Source organism: Otolemur garnettii, unplaced genomic scaffold, assembly GCF_000181295.1.
Source record: "Otolemur garnettii isolate 467f Iridium unplaced genomic scaffold, OtoGar3 scaffold00005, whole genome shotgun sequence".
NCBI lineage: Eukaryota > Metazoa > Chordata > Mammalia > Primates > Galagidae > Otolemur > Otolemur garnettii.
The window spans coordinates 6,898,627-6,918,008 of NW_003852400.1; the positions used below are offsets into that span (position 1 = coordinate 6,898,627).

At 39.7% G+C, this 19,382-nt stretch overlaps 1 protein-coding gene across 1 annotated transcript in view; it reads right to left on the reverse strand.

Annotated features, from left to right (window-relative positions):
- Positions 1-19,382, reverse strand: part of MAGI2 (membrane associated guanylate kinase, WW and PDZ domain containing 2) — a 1,396,484-nt gene that overhangs the window by 279,363 nt on the left and 1,097,739 nt on the right. Inside the window, exons 8-9 of the mRNA XM_003782805.2 lie at positions 15,514-15,635; positions 13,485-13,667 (exon numbers count right to left, since the gene is read on the reverse strand). Coding sequence (XP_003782853.1) covers positions 13,485-13,667; positions 15,514-15,635 — 305 coding nt within the window. The remainder of the gene's footprint in view (positions 1-13,484; positions 13,668-15,513; positions 15,636-19,382) is intronic.

Consider the following 19,382-nt stretch of genomic DNA (forward strand, 5'->3'; position numbering starts at 1 on the left):
CAAGGCCTAGTTCTTCCAGCAGGTTAGGGGCAGAGAGGAAGATTATTTTAATTTAGCTAGTTGCATTGTATTCTTTTCTGTGTTGGTTGTGGCTGCTTTTCTGGTGAATGGCAACTGGCAGCTACGGAGTATCTGGCTCTTCCGTGGGATGGATCTGTGCATCCATCCTGGGCCAGGGCGGTATTTGGCTCGAGCTTGACCTTGTTCCCCTCTGTCAGCTCCTGCCAGCGTGGAGCACTGCCCGCCTATGGTGCCGGGTTTACCTGCCCGCCTGTGATGCCGGGTTTCCCTGCCCAGCAGGCAGCTCTCCCGAGTGGGGCACAGAAGACAGCTGGCTCAAGTCAGGCTTCATTCCCTGGGATCACTTCAGCCACAGAGAACTCGTGGAGCCTTGTCAGGTCGAACATTGAGCTGCGGGGGCTTCCTGGCCATGTCTTCTCTCTCCCCTGCCATCTCTCTCTAATTCGTTTCTTTCCCTTTCTGACTGGCGAGGGAAGTGAGTCCACTACCTGAGCAGATGTTCCCTTTGGAACCAAACTCACATCTCTCCTTCTTGCAGGCAAGCCCAGTTTCCAGTGAGTCGTTCCCTGCACCTCCCCACTCACTTGGATTGAGGTGGGGGCTGGAAAGCCCTGTCCCTTTCTCATGGAGATGGTTGTATTAATATTACCTTTCAATCACAAACACTGTATCCCACATAGGAAAACTACCCCGAAGATTCTCTTTTCCCCCTCTTCAGTTTTTGTTTATGAGAGATGGGGGAGAGGGGAGGGACAGATTGCCATAGGGGAGTCCCTTAGTATCCCTAAGGGAGGTTTGTGTGCCCTGGAAGCAATTCTATGAAATTAACACTCAATATCTGGTTATAAAGTATGCTGAATAAATGAATGAGAAAATGGATATTATCTATTTTGAACAGTTACTAGTTGATGGGAATACTGCTGCTGTGTAGTAAGAGGCCAGGTGGACTGTGAAACAGAACAAGATTAGTCATTGACAGAAATCAGATGTAAGCCCAGGACTTGTGACTCAGGGCCCAGTGCCCCAGCCTGCCATCTCTGCATAACCTCCACTTGTCTCAGCAAGGCCTGTATTCATAACATTAATTAATAATGTCACTGCACACACCAATAAGAGACCAGGAGAATTACCACAAAAAACCAGTTTTGTATGTTTTAGAATTTGCAACTCTGAATAGGGAAGAAAATGTCATTTCTGCCAGAGGCACAGCATCTTGTTCCGCTCTTATGTAAACTCGCTGTCAGGCAATCCCAGAAACTGGCTCCACTTGCCTCCGGGCAAAATGTCTCCTTTTCATAGAAAAATGTCACCTTTTCTTAAGGAAATGGCAGGTGGTTATTTTTTTCTAAAGGAAAAATGACCTTTCCATTTTGTTAAAAAAAAAAAAAAAAAGAACAAACCTCTCAAGGACTTAGACCTTGACGAAAACCACTGAAAACAATTCTATATCTTTCACTTTGTACTTGAGGTTCTACTTTGTAAATTCTGAGATTACACCTGTCACTGCGGATGTAGCCTGTGGGCAAATGTCAGTGACCAGAAAATCCTGGCGTCTTGTTTTCCAGGAATGTTCCCTGCATGCAGGATGGATGCTTGTAACTCCAGCTCTTGATCCTCTTACCTCTAGTACACCCCCCCCCTTACTGTAACCTCATTACTTTAACACTTCAAAGACTTCATGTCCCAAGCCAGGATCATCTTATACAAGTCTATGAAAGACAGCTGAAAACATGCCAATGTTGCTACATAATTTACCTATCATCACACTTAAAATTATGTTTAATATTTCATATTAAATTTGGAGATGTGCCCATCTAAATTTTTCTTAATGCCAACTATTTTCATTCTCTCAGGAGGACACAGGATAAAAATATATCAGTATTCTTATTGTTGCCCTCTAGTCAGATGAGAAAGAAAAACAACACAGATGTCAGACAACTGAAAATGTCAGGACCCCACACTTTAAAACAAAGATAGAAAGAATATACAGGTGACGATATGAAGAAGGACAGTTCTAGGTTATTAATCTGGGCTTCACAAAACAAAATCCCCCCTTCTTTTGTCAGTATCTCATACGCACGGGGCAATTTTCTCCTTTCTAACAATAGTTCTCACCAATAAATGAAAAATTCACCTTACAGAGTTGGGTTTCCCAACAAAGTAGTAAATTAGATGATGACACTCAAGATTCACGATGTGTGCTCTTGTCAGTTCATGCAAATCCTCAGCTGGCACATGGGAGAGGCACATTAATTACACTGGATACAGGAATACAGGAATAATGTTTCTGCAGCTGCAGCCATTTTGATATTTGCAGACTCTAGCGTACTCCATTTCTAATTTCACTGGCAGCTTGCAAAAACCAGCAGAATTACCCTTATAAACAAAGGTCTGCGTGGTCATTTATCTTCTCTTGACTTCAGTGAAGTCTACTCATTGAGAATGCTTAGACAGTCACAATTGTGAACTAAGGTCTAGGACTTAGCTGAAGAGAGTGAAAGGGATGTTTCTGGACTTTGCTGCTCACTCATGTTGCACGTATCTATGGTACACAGAAGCCTATGCGTAGGTCTACACAGTGAACACCAACAAGCCCACAGGACGTCTCTGCAGACTGCATGTGCACCAACACCCTATAGAGGTATTTAATTCAGGGTATTCATTTCTGTATTATTTCTTTGAACAGAAATGTTTACCTTGCCTCATGCATTTTCCAACTATCTTAACCTTTTTAAACTTTTCTTTTTGTTCGTTATGATTCAGCATTAATGCTTTTAGTTTTAGAATGGGTTATCATATCAAAAACTGAGGGATCACTATTAAATAAATGAAAATAAAGTTATTGATTTCTCTAAAATATGTCAAGCAAATAGAAATTAACATCCTATGGCATACCTAAATGAAAACCTCGCTCAATTTTCAGTGGTATATGCTCACAAAAGAGGTGGAATGTTCCTATTTCAGCTGCCAATCTGCCAACATGGCACCAGAATTCTGAAAATTTTCCAATACCTCCATCAAATCTAAAATGACTTAATCATTTTAGAGAAGCAGGAGTTGTCTTTAAAAGCTCAAAGCAAAATCACTTCATTTCCAGGGTCCAAAAAGCTCAAAGCAAAATCACTTCATTTCCAGGGTCTAAAAGGTGAACATCTTAAAAGTTCACAGATCTTTTCACTTATCTGTCACTCCTAGAATACTATAGCTTCCTTAAATTGATTGGAACACAGTCTTACAGATATTAATAATGGCTACCATTTTTGGAGGATTTCATGTGCCATATTTGAAGCACTTAGGATATAATAACTCATCTAATGAGATGTTTAGATAAACTAGACTAAGTCAAGCTTTAAATAATTCTCTAAAAGGAATCTATGATTATTACAACATATCTCATGCTTCCATAGCAATCTATGTCAGTGCTGCACAGATAAATTCATTTACTTGATTAATTAATGCATTGAATATTTGTCATATACCTGGTAGTAAACTAAGCCTAATGATGTTAAAATGATAAGAACTTGTAAAATGCATTTAGGTAATACATACACCTTCAGTTTCAGTTTTTTTCTGTCTTTTTTTTTTTTGCAGTTTTTGGTTGGGGCTGGGCTTGAACCTGCTACCTCTGGCATATGGGGCTGACGCCCTACTCCTTTGAGCCATAGGCGCTGCCCAGTTTTGTCTATCTTTTTTTTTTTTTATTGAATGGTAACTATGTACATTAATGCACTTCTGGGGTACAGTGTGGAGTTTTCACATGCAATCTGAAATACTTCCATCAACTGATCAACACAGCCTTCATGTCATTTTCTCAGTTATTGCTTTAAAACATTCACATTCTATTCTTAGAAAGATTCACCTGTACCCCTATAAGGTAAACCTCAGAAGTAATCCCTCCAAACTCCCTCCCTCCACCCATTCCCCCCTCCCTTCTCCCTCCCCCCTCCCCATATAGTTTTGTCTATCTTAAGCTAAACACCTTTAACTATATATCCATAGCCAATTACCTCCTCCAATGAGTAAGTATAAAAATATACTTATGGGGTTAACCTCATAATTTCCAGTCTGTTTCCATTAAGTAAAAAGCTTTCAGATTTTAAAAACACCAACTTTATACCCAGTAAGGGTGCTCTAATATAACACTCCTGGTGGTATAACATCTAGCACTGTTCTGAGTTCTGCTATTAAGAGATGCCCACCTGTGTCTTCCTTTAGCTACTGGGAGGCCCAGCGAAGTTGTACTGTAAATTAATATAAAGCTCTTATTCAGAATAACTTAAAAATAATATTTAGAAAAGTTAACTTAAAAGTGTATTGACTTCCATGAGTTTAACTGGCAAAATTGTCATGAATATCATACTTCTAGTACTGCATAACTTACCCAAATGGAAACCAATACTGAAACTAGAGGGGGAAAAGGAATGTAGCAAACTTTGCATTATCGGTGATAGGACGGTAGTAAAGTTCTTAATCTTGGTGCAGAGATGAGAACCTAGGATAAGACTTGTGTAGTTATCCAGAAAGTGATTTTAAATGAAGACAGAATAAGGAGAATTGTGCAAGACAAAAAGAGAAGAAAGACGGACTGTGATAGCATTTGGTTTATAGAGGCCTCTGTTTAAAACAAAACGAGCTATAGATGAAGCATAAAGAAGTATTAAGAATTGCTGCAACAACATTTTAAAAAATATTCTCAAGTGTTTGTTTTCTAGTAAAAATCAAGTCCTTTGTCCACTTGGCATCTGTATCACCTATATTATCATAAAAGGAAAACAGTGGATAGAAAATGTTCATTATGGCACTTGTCGTCACCGTGAGATGTCCTGACATTGATGTGAACGACACAGCACTAGCACTGGGGATAGTAAGTGTTTGAACAAAATGGAGCAGGCTTTTGAAAGTCAGGTGTGTTTGGAAAGAGTCAAGAGTAAATACATTGGCAGTCTAAGAAAGTAAAGTTTATTTCTTCTCTACTGAGGTATTAGTCTTGGTCAACTAGCTAGAAATTTATTTCTATATTCTAACTTTTATAGAGACTAAAATGTTTTAGTAGCATGTAAAATTCCTAAATTTCTAAACAGGCAAAAGGATATTCTTTTAAGAGATTATTTAGAAAACTATGAAACATGGATCTGAGTCTGAATATTTGGCTGCATTAAATATTTTTTAAAAATTGAATTGCTACAACTACCTCCTTTATTTTTATTAGAAAGATAAAGCTAGAGACCTAGTGATTTTATTGCTCGTAACTTCTGGATGTGATATTATGATTCACTATCATTTATCTCTAGCACCGCAGCAAACTAGAAGGAAAAACATTATCAACTCTTCTGTACCAGCAAGATTGTGAGAAGGCAGAGCGACCAGACCATCAAAGTGAAAGGTAATATTCTTAGGGGAATTTGAAGAAACTCAAGGAACTCAGAAACAAAGTAGCCAAAGGAAGAACACTGCACTAGGTAAAAGAACACTAAAACCCTTTTGCCATTGCCCCATCAACACCTAGAACCTAGTTTCCCTCTCTTTAAATCTGGGCTGACCTGTGACTTGCTCTGACCAGTGGAATGGAGTGGAGGTCATGCTGAGTGGGTTTCAGGCTAGGTTTTCAGGGTCATGACAGCTTTCCTTATTGCTTTCTTGGGGTCCTGTGAGAGGTCCAGCTACCCTGTTGTTGGGACAACGTGGAGAGAGAGAGATGCCTGGCAAGATCTCAGACGTCCCAACCAGCCCAACCAGGGCATCACTCACTATATAAGTAAAGTTGCCCCGAACATCCCAGCCCATAGGAGTGCAGCAGCACGAGGGTCCTGAAGTGAGCCTGAAGGACTGCAGAGTCATGAGCAAGCTGTTATTGTTTTAAATCACCGAGCTTGGGCATGGTTTGTTATGAAGCAAAAGAAAACTAAACGGGTGCTTCATTAAGAGTGGGAAGTTATATTTTCCTTATTAGTTCATTTGCTTCTGGCAATTGACAGAAGCACCTAAATAGTTTATATTGCCAGAATGGGAACTCTTAGCTATGGAAGGGGGTGATGTTAAAAAACTGATTTGCTACAAGTTTCTGTAAGGCAGCCAGTGGATAGCGAGATCAGTCACGGGGAGAGACAATCGTAGTGTGTGGTCAAAATTTAGAAGAAAGCCCACTTTGCATATAAGTTGATTATGAAGTGGTGCAAAAATAAAACATAAGAAAACTTTCTCAAGTAACTTCTTAGGCTTTTTAACAGCTCTTCCTCAGGAAATGTTTAATTAACAACTATGGAATTTTATGAAACTGCTAAGGAGCTAAGAATGGTTCAAAAGGGCCACAGAAAATTGGGATGGGCATGAAGAGAGAAACCCCTGGGACAATCCAGGGGACAATCAACACTGAATGGCCAGACTGAGGCAGAGGGGCAGAAACTGCTGCACAGAGTGGGCTCGTCACCTGTCCACACAGCGCGCCGACCTCAGGGGACTTCTCTCTGGTCCTCCGAGGGCCAATGGGTAACTGAGATTTCAAATAATGCATCTATGGGATAGGGTATTCTCAGTGTTATAACTCTCCCATGTGAGACATTGCTCATAGTTCATTGTCCTAGACTGATTTCTACAAGCTACTTTCTGCAACTGATATGAAAGTTGAATGTAAGATTAATTAGTTTTTTTTCTATCAAGTAAGAGACTCTACCTCAAAATTAGTTCCAGGGGTAGTCATAAACACTCAAAGCAATTCAGAGCATAGGCTCAGTTGAGAGGGGTTGAGGACAGGGTGGAGAGTGTTTGCTAAGCCATACGATAGATTGGTAGGCGTCCTCTTGCTCTCACTGCATGTGGCAGCTCCCATACTTCACTGTGCTTATGATGCAGATTCTAAGATTTCTAGCTCAAGAAGACAGACCAAACACACATATCTATATTCTTTAACAAAGACTGTAAAATGAATAAACCCACAGCAAGGAAGAGAACCTGAGAGGGGCTGTTGTAAGATAAGGCAGCTCAAGAGAATTCTAGAATGTGAAATGTCAGTAAAGACATGTTAAATTATTACACGTGTAGGTATAGTCCAGTGCATGAATTGGCAAACTAAGCTCTGTGAGGCAAAATCTGCTATTGTCTGTATCTGTAAATAAAGTTTTATTAGAACATAGCCATACCCATTGTTGTCTATGGTTGTTTTCATGATGGCAGAGCTGAATAGTTATGACAGAGATCATGTGACCTGTGAAGCCTAATAATTACTATTTTAAACAAAAGATTTGACCTAAATATTTACTAATATTTGGCCCTTCACTGAAAGAGTTGTTGACTCCTGTTCTTGTGTATTCTTGGAGGAGAGGAGAATATGGATAAGAAGGACTCTCAGCTGCCTCACAGAAACCCAGGAGGGATGGGGATTAGGAAGTATCTGATACGAATATGCATAAGGTGTGCCCTGCCTCCTACCTGCATGCATGTCTGTGTGACTTGATGCAAAATAATAACACCTACTTAATCCACTGGCTACTGCACTGAGGGACCTGGGAAGGCCAACATCAGTAAGCCCTCCACACAGAGACAAGGGTGCAGCCCCCTCCAGTGTTACTCACTGGCTTTTATTGAAATCTCAGGCACAAGAAAGAGCACTTGGAAAGGACTCTGGGCTGACAGTGGAACGCTTCAAAGAGAGAGTAAAGGTTACCAGACAAGGAGTCTATCTTTAACTGTATGATTGACCTCTTAACACATTCTGTTTACTGCACTTCTGTCTTGCCTTTTTTTAATAATGGCTAAATAATGATTTAGGGCTGGGACAGTATGCTGTGTTCAGTGAGTTTTGTTTTTAGTACTCAGGGCCAGCAGTAATTCTTGGATTTTTTCTCAGATCACTCTGATCTGAGCACTTTTAAGCCTATACATGCAGAACTCCTATCCTATACATGCAGAACTCGTACTACAAGGCCCAAGTCAGAGAATGGGGGCATCTCCAAAAAGGAAAGAGAAACATCCTCAGAGTACAGATGAGACTGTCCATTCCTGCTTTATAAGTGAACTTTGACTAGTCTTCAAACTGCTACAAATGTGTGCTCCCACGTACCTTCTAGGATCATAAGACATGTGGCACCGTGCTCCAGTAAAATGGGGACATAAAAGAAAAAAAAGAGGATTTGGATAGGCATAACTGTGGCCTGTGTTTGGGAAAAATATACCAAAAAGTCCCCATGGGAGAGCTGTACAACCAAGCTAGTAGAGAGGGGCAGAAGACAAAAAGTGCCCAGGAAAAAGCAGACCTTCCACCATACCCAACATGGTGGCACTTCTGGGGCAGGAAGGGGGGAGGAATAGCATCATTTTAACAAAGACATTGCCATAAAGAAAGATGACGTAAAACTCCACAAAGCTGTTTAAGGGAAACAATGGATTCTTGGTACATTCTAGGCTCAGAGAGCAATTACACAAAGCCACTATAATGCAAAACCTGTACAAGTTTCACTAAAATTAGTTGTAAAATGCCACTGGGAGGATATGGAATGGCAGATGGGATATAAGAGAGCTAAAGCTTCATTTACCTCTAAAACGAAGTAAAAACAGGTCATGTCTAAATTGTTAAATCAAGATAACTGTATAAACATGTTCATTAGAAGTGGAAAGGTCACTTCTAAAAGAAACATCTAAAAGAGCACGAACTAATGGACTGTGTCTCTGGGATATGGGTCTGGAGGGTAAGGGGGGTTGGGGCAGGAACAGGTGCATTCTAAATACCTTGATACATTTTTGTTTTACCATGTGCATATACTGCTTTGACAATTTTTTTAAGTATATAAATGCAAATTCCTGAACATAATTTCTAGAAGTCTGGAATCAGATATGGAGGCACCAGAATATGTATTTTTAAAGAGGTTTCCAGTAGTTCTGACAACGTCCGGAAACACAGATAGAGAAATAGCAACTAGTCAAAGAGCGATGGCCTCTGTCTGCTAAAATGGAGACATGCCAGGGGCCAGAGAATGCTAGGGTGTTTATCTTCAGGACACTTTCTTATGTTTTTAGTAATAAATGAATAGATATGAAAAGAAGTCAAATAAAAATGAATAGGCAGCGAGTGATCAGCCTCTGTCTATGAGAGCACTTCACAGATAGGTCAGCTTCCTCCCTCTTGTATATATTAAAAACCACAAGGTTTGCTTCAGAAATTAGCCTGGGGAAAAACATGAAACATCGTGCAAGGAGGGAAGCTTTTAAACTAAAGGATGTAAGATAAATAACTTTCAGACCTGTGGCTTCTGTGTAAGTCATGTTACATCAAACTTGATTTTCAGAATACTTTAAAGAATGTTTTCAGGGTCTCTGGTGTCTGCAGATGATTGCTGGAATGTATGGAATACTTAATAATCAGAAGTCAGAGGGTTTCTGGGCACTGTGGTAATTTCTTCTGAGAAACCTTCTTCTGGAGCATTATTGGACCACTGGGAATTTGCTCAATTAGTTGTCAAAAAAAACAGCCAGAGGCACACGGCCCTCATTTTCTCCTGTTCTTTATTCCCTCCCCGGAGTTACCTGCCTGCCTAAGAAAGAAAGAATTTCCCACCTTACCCTTGTTTCTCTTGCCTAGAACCCCAGGTCAATTTTTGTACAGTGAATTTGTCCTTGTGTACACATAAACTATTGACATCTCTTTGCCTAAATTATAGATCACCTAGAGCTAGAAAAGTTGATTAAAATATTTTTATACTTATCCAATGACAAATGAGACTGCTCACTTTTAAAATACCAATAATTTATCCTTATATCTGCAGCATCTCTTATTTTTGTTAATATTTTCATTTATAGTCATTACAAAAAAGAACTTTTGTTTTTAACATGTATTTGTTTTTAAAATTTCATCCAGAAACTAGCTGGTTTATTTTTGCTTCAGTTGTGAGCTACCTCACCCAATTAGCATTAGCCAGGTTATACTGTAACTTATGAGGGGAATTCAATCCATGCAAATTTCACTTCTTTATTAATCAGAGAATCCACCCACCCCACAAGTATTTATTGAGCACCTGCTGCTTGCCTAGCATTGTATTAGGTTTTAGGGATACATAAGTAAACAAAACATCTGTCATAGAGTAAACCTCTATGCCAAATTGGTTGAGAGGTAACGTGACAATACATTTAGATAAAGGTCTGGGCATTTGTGAGATTATTTTATATTTGAGGATATATGACCATATTAGTTCTTGGATGTTTGCTACAAGTTTAAATAATTAATCTTTACCACTTATGATTATTATTTCATACTTTATATTTTACCATAAGCCCATACTGAAGGTGAAATATTAATGCACACTGTGATGGCATGTAAACGTTTTTCTAGTTACTTTTTACTACCATGCCTTTGCGTACACGGTTGCCTATTCCCGTGGCCTTCCTCACTTGTCCACCTAGCAAACTCTTATTGATCATTCAAAACTCTGCCAGGCATCCTCTCCCTGAAGTCTCCTTCAGTCCATCACAACAGAACTGGGTCCCTTTTCCTTAAGTACATATTTTTATTATTGAAATGATACAAATATCTGTTAACATGTCAGTCATTTCTACAGTGTAAACTTCTGGAAGATAGAAACATTTGTCTCTTCATTTTAGCAACCCCAGTAATTAGCAGAAAGTCTGGCACATTCCGGAAATATTTGCTGAATTGGAACAAAAGAGTCACTCCCTCTATTGTAACTTATGGAATGTCACGTAAACTTGTTTATATTTGATTTTAAATTATCTCATACTTGGAAGTATACATTTAGATTTTTTTGAATAATTAGTAAGTAAAAATTTATTTTGCTTTACTAAACTCTTTTCCAATGAGAGAAATTGTCATCCCTATAAGAGCTGAATAAAATTATATAACACATTTAAAAAAATTCTGTTGCTTATCTTGGTGCAATGGTGCACACCTGTAATCCCAGCTGCTTGGGAGGATGAGGCAGGAGGATTGCTTGAGGCCATGAGTTGAGCTCCCGTATAGCCTTGGTAACTTGCCAAGACTCTTGTCTCTTAAAAAAAAAAAAAAATCTACGGATCATTCCTTCCATTCTCTGACTTTGTGCCAACATCAGGGTTATTATAGGCTCCTTCCATCTTCTCACAATTACTTGTTTATGTGTCTGAGGCATCTCCGAGATGTAACTCCTTGAGAGCCAGGCTCATGGCATTTGTCCTCGCAGCCCTGGTGCACTGCCGTACCTTGGAAGGGAGGTGTGCAACAAGAATCTATCAAATGCATAAATAGAGGACTAAATAGGAGACGGTGAATAGAATTAAATCCTTGGTTCTTCTCTCTCTATCAAGATCTGCTTTACGATTACCTTAAGTGAAGGAAATCTGCTAAATTCTAAAGAAAGTTCTGACTCTGTTTTGAGGAAGGCTAACTGAAGACTGTGTGGGTGTGGCAAACTAGTAAAATGAGTAAGAAAGGAAAAAGATGTGCCGTGCAAATATTTTTATTTTGTCTTTTAAGTTTACACGGGAAGAATCCTTTTCTAGTTTTGAAACACTGAATAATGGGTTGGATCTGAGAAAAGTAGCTAGGTTTTTATCATGAAAAGAATTGGATATGCCAAATATTTCATTGAGTTTAACAGCTTTGGGGATTCTTTCCTGTCTGCTAAAATGATATTAATCCCATAAGTGTCTTTTATCCTAATGAACTTGCTGTTGTAGAACATTATTTACACATGATTTTTATAACAGTAGTGTTTGGAAAATGTGATGAGTTAATGTTGAAACTTCATCTCAACTTTCAAAGAGATTTAACACCTATCACGTGCATTATTACTCACTAGAGACAGGCACTGAGAAAGAAAAGAGTGCCTTGAAAAAGTTATTTCTTTCTTTTCTTTTCTTTTTTGAGACAGACTCTCAAGCTGTCGCCCTGGGTAGAGTGCTGTGGCATCACAGTTCATAGAAACCTCAAACTCTTGGGCTTAAGTGATTCTCTTACTTCAGCCTCCCAAGTAGCTGGGACTACAGGTGCCTGCACCACGTTATTTTTTTGCTGTTGTTGTAGTTGTCATTGTTGTTTTAGCTGGCCCGATCTAGGTTTGAACCCTCCAGCCTCGGTGTATGTGGCCGGTGCCCTACCAACTGAGCTACAGGTGTCACCTGAAAAAGTTATTTCTATAGGAACTAGATAATAAACAGTAATATAGCTCTGGTGATTTTTATAATTAAAAATGTCAAGTGAAATTTTTAATTTTCTATTGTTTTTTTAGACACAAATCACTTTAAAACCCAAGACCATCAGTGGAATGGTCATCAAAGGGGCAGAACTTTTCCTCCAGAGTAATTCTCTAATTTGTGAATCTACTAGAACCCATCAAATTTAGAAAGCTGATATTATAAATTCTACCAGTGTTGTGAAAAATGTGAAAATGGTGATATGGTGAAATGGTTCTCTGGAGATATAATTACTGTACTTTATAACATATTTTCTAAGGTATTTTAAAAAATGACATCATGAAATTCTTGAATCAGCATTTTAAGTATACAAGATGACATTTAATTTCTTCATTTTTTTTCCAGATGAGGTAATTAATATTTGTAAGCAATGGGACTCATCCAAAGTCATGGGCCACGTAGGAAAATTCAGTGAGACTGTGAAATCAGACCCAGTTCATTGCTTTTTCTTTACTTGGCCATTGTCGTATTTTATATTTTCTTACCATTAAACATCACATTTGCCTCTATGTTTCCATGTGAAATAAATTTCAGTTATAATTTGGATAGACACCCAAGTCATCACGTATAAAAATAATTTGTAAGGACTAGAAGACACCACATACCAAAAACATTGTGTGGGGGCATATAAAGACTGATGCCATTTAAAAATTTTTTCTCAATGAGATGGGCATGAATATTAAATATCTAACCTGGGCAATTTAGCGTGAAAATATTATAAGCTTAACACAGATTAAAAATATTAATGGCTGACAAGGGTACAGGTGAATCTTTCTAGGAGGAGAGTGTGAATGTTTTAAGATAATAACTGGGAAAATGACATGAAGGCTGTGTTGACCAGTTTGATGGAAGTGTTTCGGATTGTGTGTGAGGACCCCGCACTGTGCCCCAGAAGTGCATTGATGTACGTAGATACCATTCAATAAAAAAAAATATATATATATATATATAAAAATGGCTGAATACAAGTTAGAAAAGTATGAAATGTTAATCATATCCCTAAGAAGGAACTCTGGAGATACATTAGCAAAGTATCAATTTCAAGAATCCACTGAATCCAGCAAACAGAAGGGACAGTCTGAAAAATGAGGCAAAAATGATTTAAAGTTGTTTCTAAATTACTTCAACTTTATAAGTTTAAACATAGAGGAATCATAATGCATGGTTTTCCTAAAGTAAAGCAAAGTGACTTTGGACTTTCAAATTAAAAGCACACAAAAACCTCCTTATATTTGCCTGTAGGAAAAAGATGTAGCAAAACAATTTTCTACAAGCCTTAAGGAACGTACCTGTTTCCATCTTCCCATCCTGTGCGGCAGGCCCGTCTGGAATCACGCTTTTCACCTGCAGAAACTCATCAGGCTCATCTCCACCAATGATGGTAAATCCGAAACCCATGTTGCTCTTTTTTAAGGTGGTGCTGAGGAATGTTCCCTTCAACTGGGATGCATCCCGGGTGAAGAGTGGTTTTTCTACATTGGCCAATATAAGTTAAAAGAGAAAAAGCATGTTTAAGGCAAGTTCTCCGATAGGAGAAATCCAGCCTGTGAGCAGCAGCACCCCCGGTACAGCCGGTGGTCTTACATACGTAGCCAGTGCAAGCAGGGGGGGCGGGCGGCGACTGCAGGAGCAGTAGTGCTAGAGCTTCCCGCAAACGCAGAGCTGTCCCAAGCATCCAGGGAAAGAAGAAAGAGCTCTCTAGTTTCGAGAAACTTTTTGCCAATATTTCCTGTCGCTAAATTAGCCTTTTTGTAAAGGGGCTGTATCAACAGGCTTCCAGGTCCTTCAGATACAGAGATCAAAGGACCCAAATCATCCAGACACATCTGGGCATCATGAAAGTTTCCAGATGGGAGGTACGTCAGAGCAGCCGGGCTCTGTCTAAACCTTAAAGAGACATGGGCAGAAAAGCAAATTGGACTTTTTGTTTGTTTTCGAGAGCACTGGAGCACAACCTTTAAGCATGTGCGATATCACAAATGGAGACTCAGTGGAATATTCACATATTCAAAGGTCCGGATTGTTTAGAAAGAGCACCTGGATGTGGGACTGAGTTAACGTGTGCTTACGCCCCTGTATCGTGAGTTGCCATAAAGATAACCAAATAAATACATTTCTATTGACCCGATAGTGTTTAGTACAGTCTAAAATATGAGCAAAAGGCAAGCCAGTATCCCGATATAGAATTATGAATGTAAAGGTGACACATTTTGCAACATTCAAATCACATGCCTAAATAATCAGAATAGAATTGGAAACCGCTTCAAAGAGGGTGGCCTGCTAGTTTGTTACAGAATAGGCTATTCTGGCAATTGTCTGTAATAAATATATTCCTAAGCATATTAAATGCTTGAAAGGTAATAGTCATATCTGTTGTATATCTTATTCTCAATATCTGCTTTAAATTCAATTGCAGATAAGAATTTTACATACTTTTAAAATTTGTTACGTTTGAGGTGATAAGATTTGCTATTCATAATAGCCAAATCGTGCATCATAACAGGTAAGTATGCATCTTTTGTATGATACTTTTGTTACATTTCAGGTGATATCTAATTAGAAAATAGAGCTTTTACAAATATAAATAAAAAACGTCATATAGCCTTTGCACCTTCGCTTCTTTTATAAAATAATGTTTATGATCGAAGAGAAGCTTGCCGGGAGACCTTTACATTCACTCAGCTGTGCTGTGTGTGTGGTGCCAGAGTTATCAGCAGGCACTTTTAGGCCTCCCCACGCCAAAGCTGCTTTGTGCTTTTATTTGTGAGTAGAACCCCACCAGATGTGAAAAGCTTGTGCAGAAACTCATCCCACTAGGTGGCTACCAGGTGTAGTCATGTCCAGCAAACAGCCCTGGGACGTACCAATGAGCCAGGGCCTCCCTGCTGGGTTGCGCTGACAATAGGACAAGTCACTCACGCTGCGCGACCTCCCCAGGGCAGCGAAGGGCCGCATGGATTTGGGCCTAGGTAGTGTCGATGAGGAGCTGTCTACTGTCACAAAGGAGAGCAAGCCTCATTCCTGTGCTTGGTCTTTAGAGGACAAACTTTTGAGTCTCTAGGACTCTCTGCAGTTTACAGTAGTACTGTCAAAACCCATTCATCTCCACCTGGCCACCTGCTATAAATTCCTACAAGTATCACCTGAGGCTTTGACTTCATCTGTGATTGCTAAAGGCATTAGATTAGAGAGAATGCAACCACCCAGCTAAAGCTGATAGAAGGGTTTGGGGAAAGCAAACCAATTATTCTAAATGGTCCAAGCCACAGACAGACAGTTTTCCCGCTGAAACATCGCATGCTGCCAATGGCATCGTACCTCGGAAACCTGGGGCCTGCAGGGGCTTTGTTCCAAGTTCGGTGTGGGGCATGTTATGCTGCTGTAGCTTCCTTTTTGCTTCCAGGACAGGATTCTCAAACTGTGTTCTTCTATTTATGTGGCTAAAAAAGAAAATTTCAAATTAGGATGACAGTGGGGCAAAGTCCTTTAGGAGAGCACGTGTATGGCTCTACAGAGAACAGGTGATTAAGGGCCACCTTATGTGAGTATAGTCCAGTGTCTTCACCCAGCACGTGGCCTGGCTTCACACAGGGCTGGCCTGTGCACAATCCATATTTCTGTGACAAGCACAGAAGTCTCAATGGCTCTTGTTATGTTATCGTATTGACATTATGCATGATTCAGCTAAAAGAACTAGACGGTGCACTTGCTTTTGAGTCTATTGTGTTAGTTTCAAATAAGTTCAATGCATTAAAATAAATGGTCAACAAGTGAAATTTATAGTGCATGGTCTTGGAGAAAAGACTATCAACTAAGGCTAAGCTTTCCAAAGTTCCTGCATCCCTCAGGATAAACGTGAGGAAAATTCACTGATACAGAAGAAACCAGAGTTCACATTGTTTAGAGTCAGATCTGATTAAAGGGATGGGATCCAGGAGAAAGCCTCCCAAGGATGTGTATGGAAGTTACAAAAGAGCCATGTAGGATGGCTGATGGGGAAATCAATCAGAAGTAAATTCATATTCACATGGTGAGATGAAACTCATACATATCAGACACAGAGTGGCTTCAAGCAACCACGGCCCAGCTCAACTGAGTAGAAAACTATCATCTTTGTAGAACAGGCTGTTTGAAATTGAGAGTTCCTCACCTGTGGGGAGAGTAAGGACCAACAACCCTGACTAGTAGCAGTTTCACGTTGCTTTTCCTCTAAGACATAAATGCCCCACGAGAGGGTGGGCATCTACATTGATTCCGGGTATTTGTGAAAACCAAAATAGAATTACGGTGTGAAACCATGAAGAGGAGCGAGGAGTTAGAAGGGGACTTGACATACTGAGTACTTGACTCTGGGCCAGATACTATATATATGTTAATAATTTTCCTCAGCAAGGCCTCATAAAATACAATCTTGAATTCTAATTACTCCCCTTTTTAAAGGTAATGAGACTGACACACAGAGAGGCCACATAACTTACTGGAAATCACATGCCGGGTAAGTGGGAAGGTTGGGACCTGACTGCGCCTATTTCTATAGCGGATCTCTAATCTACCACTTTCTCCTTTCAGTATATGACCTCACACTGGCAAGTGTGCCCAGAGACTATGTAACTTGTGCATGCAGGCACACCACCCCCACGCGGACCACTCACTGTGTTTCCTGAAAGTACACATTAGAAGGGAAAGGACTTCAAGGAGCAAAGTCTCAACAACCAACTTTCATTATTACATATGCATGCATCAGACCATTCCTGGTGAGATGGAAATCAGTTGCCAGAACATGATTCTTTCCTCATGGGAGGCAGTTGCCAGAACATAATTCTTTCCTCATGGGAGGCAGGATGGCGGTAGGCTCTGGCATCCATCAGTCCTGTATTCAAATTCCAGCTCTATCATTTGACTAGCTGCATGACCTTGGGTGAGTTATTGAACCCGAATCTTGGAATCTTAATCTGTAATATGAGCAAGCATATATTGCCTTCTTCCTGGGGTGTTTGTAAATGTAACAAAGAATACAGGTTCATGGTTTCGAGCACAGATATATGCTCAGTAATTAGTACGAGCTGTTATCACCACTAAGATCCTCTTAATCACCACCATCACTGTCATCACTCTGAGTCTATAAGAAACAGTGTTGGGGGAGATTTCAGAAGCACCAGGACCTTGTTCCGATTGCCTCGCGTGCTACTTAGGAAAAGGAGGCTCAGAACAATGTTCTGTGTTAATGGAACTTACCCATGAGGATTTGCAGTAAATTTGTCTATGTAAAACCATGTTCTATTGGCAGCAAAATGCTTCTGTAACATTCTCGTGCACCACGAGGCCACCATGGCTGTGGTGTGTAGCGAGCTGTGTGAGTACACACGCATATGGGTTTCAAAGCTTGCTCACTCACCCTGTAAACTCTGATTCTGCTGCTCTCATTTGGAAGGGCCAGAGTTTGCAGCCTCTCTTCCCTTTTCTCCATTATCATGTAATCTCCTCACTAAAATCTTTCTGAAACCTTCCTATTACCTAAAAATATATTATTCCCGACTCTGCACTTACCCGCTGCTGTCACTTCATCCTGCCTGCATCACTACTGGTGCCCTTTGCTTTGGATATACTTGGAGATACTCTGACAGTCAACACCCTACCAGGCTTTTTATCTTTCCATGTGAGAGTCAGTGTACCAGTGGTGCAACACTCAAGCAAGACACCTGGGTTTGAGTGGCATTGTAGGCACATGTCTAACTCGGTAAGCATCAATATCCTTATCTGTAAATGGGAGCATTAATGTCTATGTCATGGGGTTGCTGTGAGGACAAGAGAAATGTTTGCAAAACACAGAGGCACAGGGAGACCCTCAGAACTCTGGGGTACAGTCATTATTTTTGAAGCTCTGGATGCTCTTTATTCGAGTATTTTAAGTGCCACAGATGCTATTATCATTACCGTGATGCTTTTCCTGTCTGTCCCATGGTTCCCTCCCTAACCTCTCCCAGTCACACTCCTGTGTGATATCCCTCCCCTTGGGCTCTTGTGCGACCTAGAAGAGACCTCTCCAACTGCAGTTGGTTCACTTATTTCTCATATCCCACCTCATTATTAAGAGGACTTGAGGTGCTTTAAAACAACAACAAAAGTAAACAGAATCAAGGTGAAGTTAGTTGAGTCTAGGTGGGAGGTCAATAGGCATAATTGATAATATGGGGTTCTATTTGTTTACTGGAGTTATGCTGCAAATTAGCTTTGAGCTTCAAGTTGCTAATTTGACAAGAGAGAGAAACTAGCTGTACTTTTCAGAGTTTGATAAACCCAAGCCAGTTGTTCAGAAGGACATAGTACTCCTAAGTTTTGTGTGACATTCTTTCCAGGTCTTGATTAAAGAGGTTTCTGTGATGTCGTTTGCAACATCCTAAGTGATCATTTTACAATAATGAATTTCCCAGGCTTTGCTAACTTTATCATAGTGTTTTAAGTGAATTTCATGTTTAGTTCCTTCTCTGGTTTGTGTATTCTGATATAAAAGGCACACATATTAGTTACTTTGCATATCAAGCACCTAACACAATGAATGACAATAATTGATTCATTCAATAACTAAATGAGGTGTATTTTAAGATTTTATTTTTAAATATATGTCAGTAATTTCAGGAAACCAAGTAACAGCTTTGAAAAGTACTGAGATATCAGCTTTTCTCATTTCCTGTCTGTTCTAGTTCTCTTTTGTTAGGCCATTGTTGATCGTAGGCATAACTCTATCCTTAGAAAATCCATTACAAGTAACATTGGGATAATTATACATATATTAAGGTTCCTCCAACTTGCCACCTGCATGTAATTATTTTCTTAGAAAAGCTAGCTACCTGCTTTAGTATGGACACTATGTTGAAAATATCCCATTCACCATCAAAGTGAGTTTCTGGAGTCTACAGAGAATGAAAATACTAAGGAACCCGTTTGTGCCCACCCATAGCGGAAGCTGGATATGGCTTTAGTACCCTGGGCTAATTCCTACAGAACATTTACATCGTCACAAATGAAGCCATTCATTTCAAACTCAAAATGCTCACAAGCTCTAAAAGACTTATCACAAAGAAATGTGATTGTAGCTGAATAGAAACTTGTCTTCCTTATGCTTCCAAAATGAATAGTTTCAGCCCTTTTAGCAAGGATTGGGGGGGTTTTACAATGTGTACAAAGGA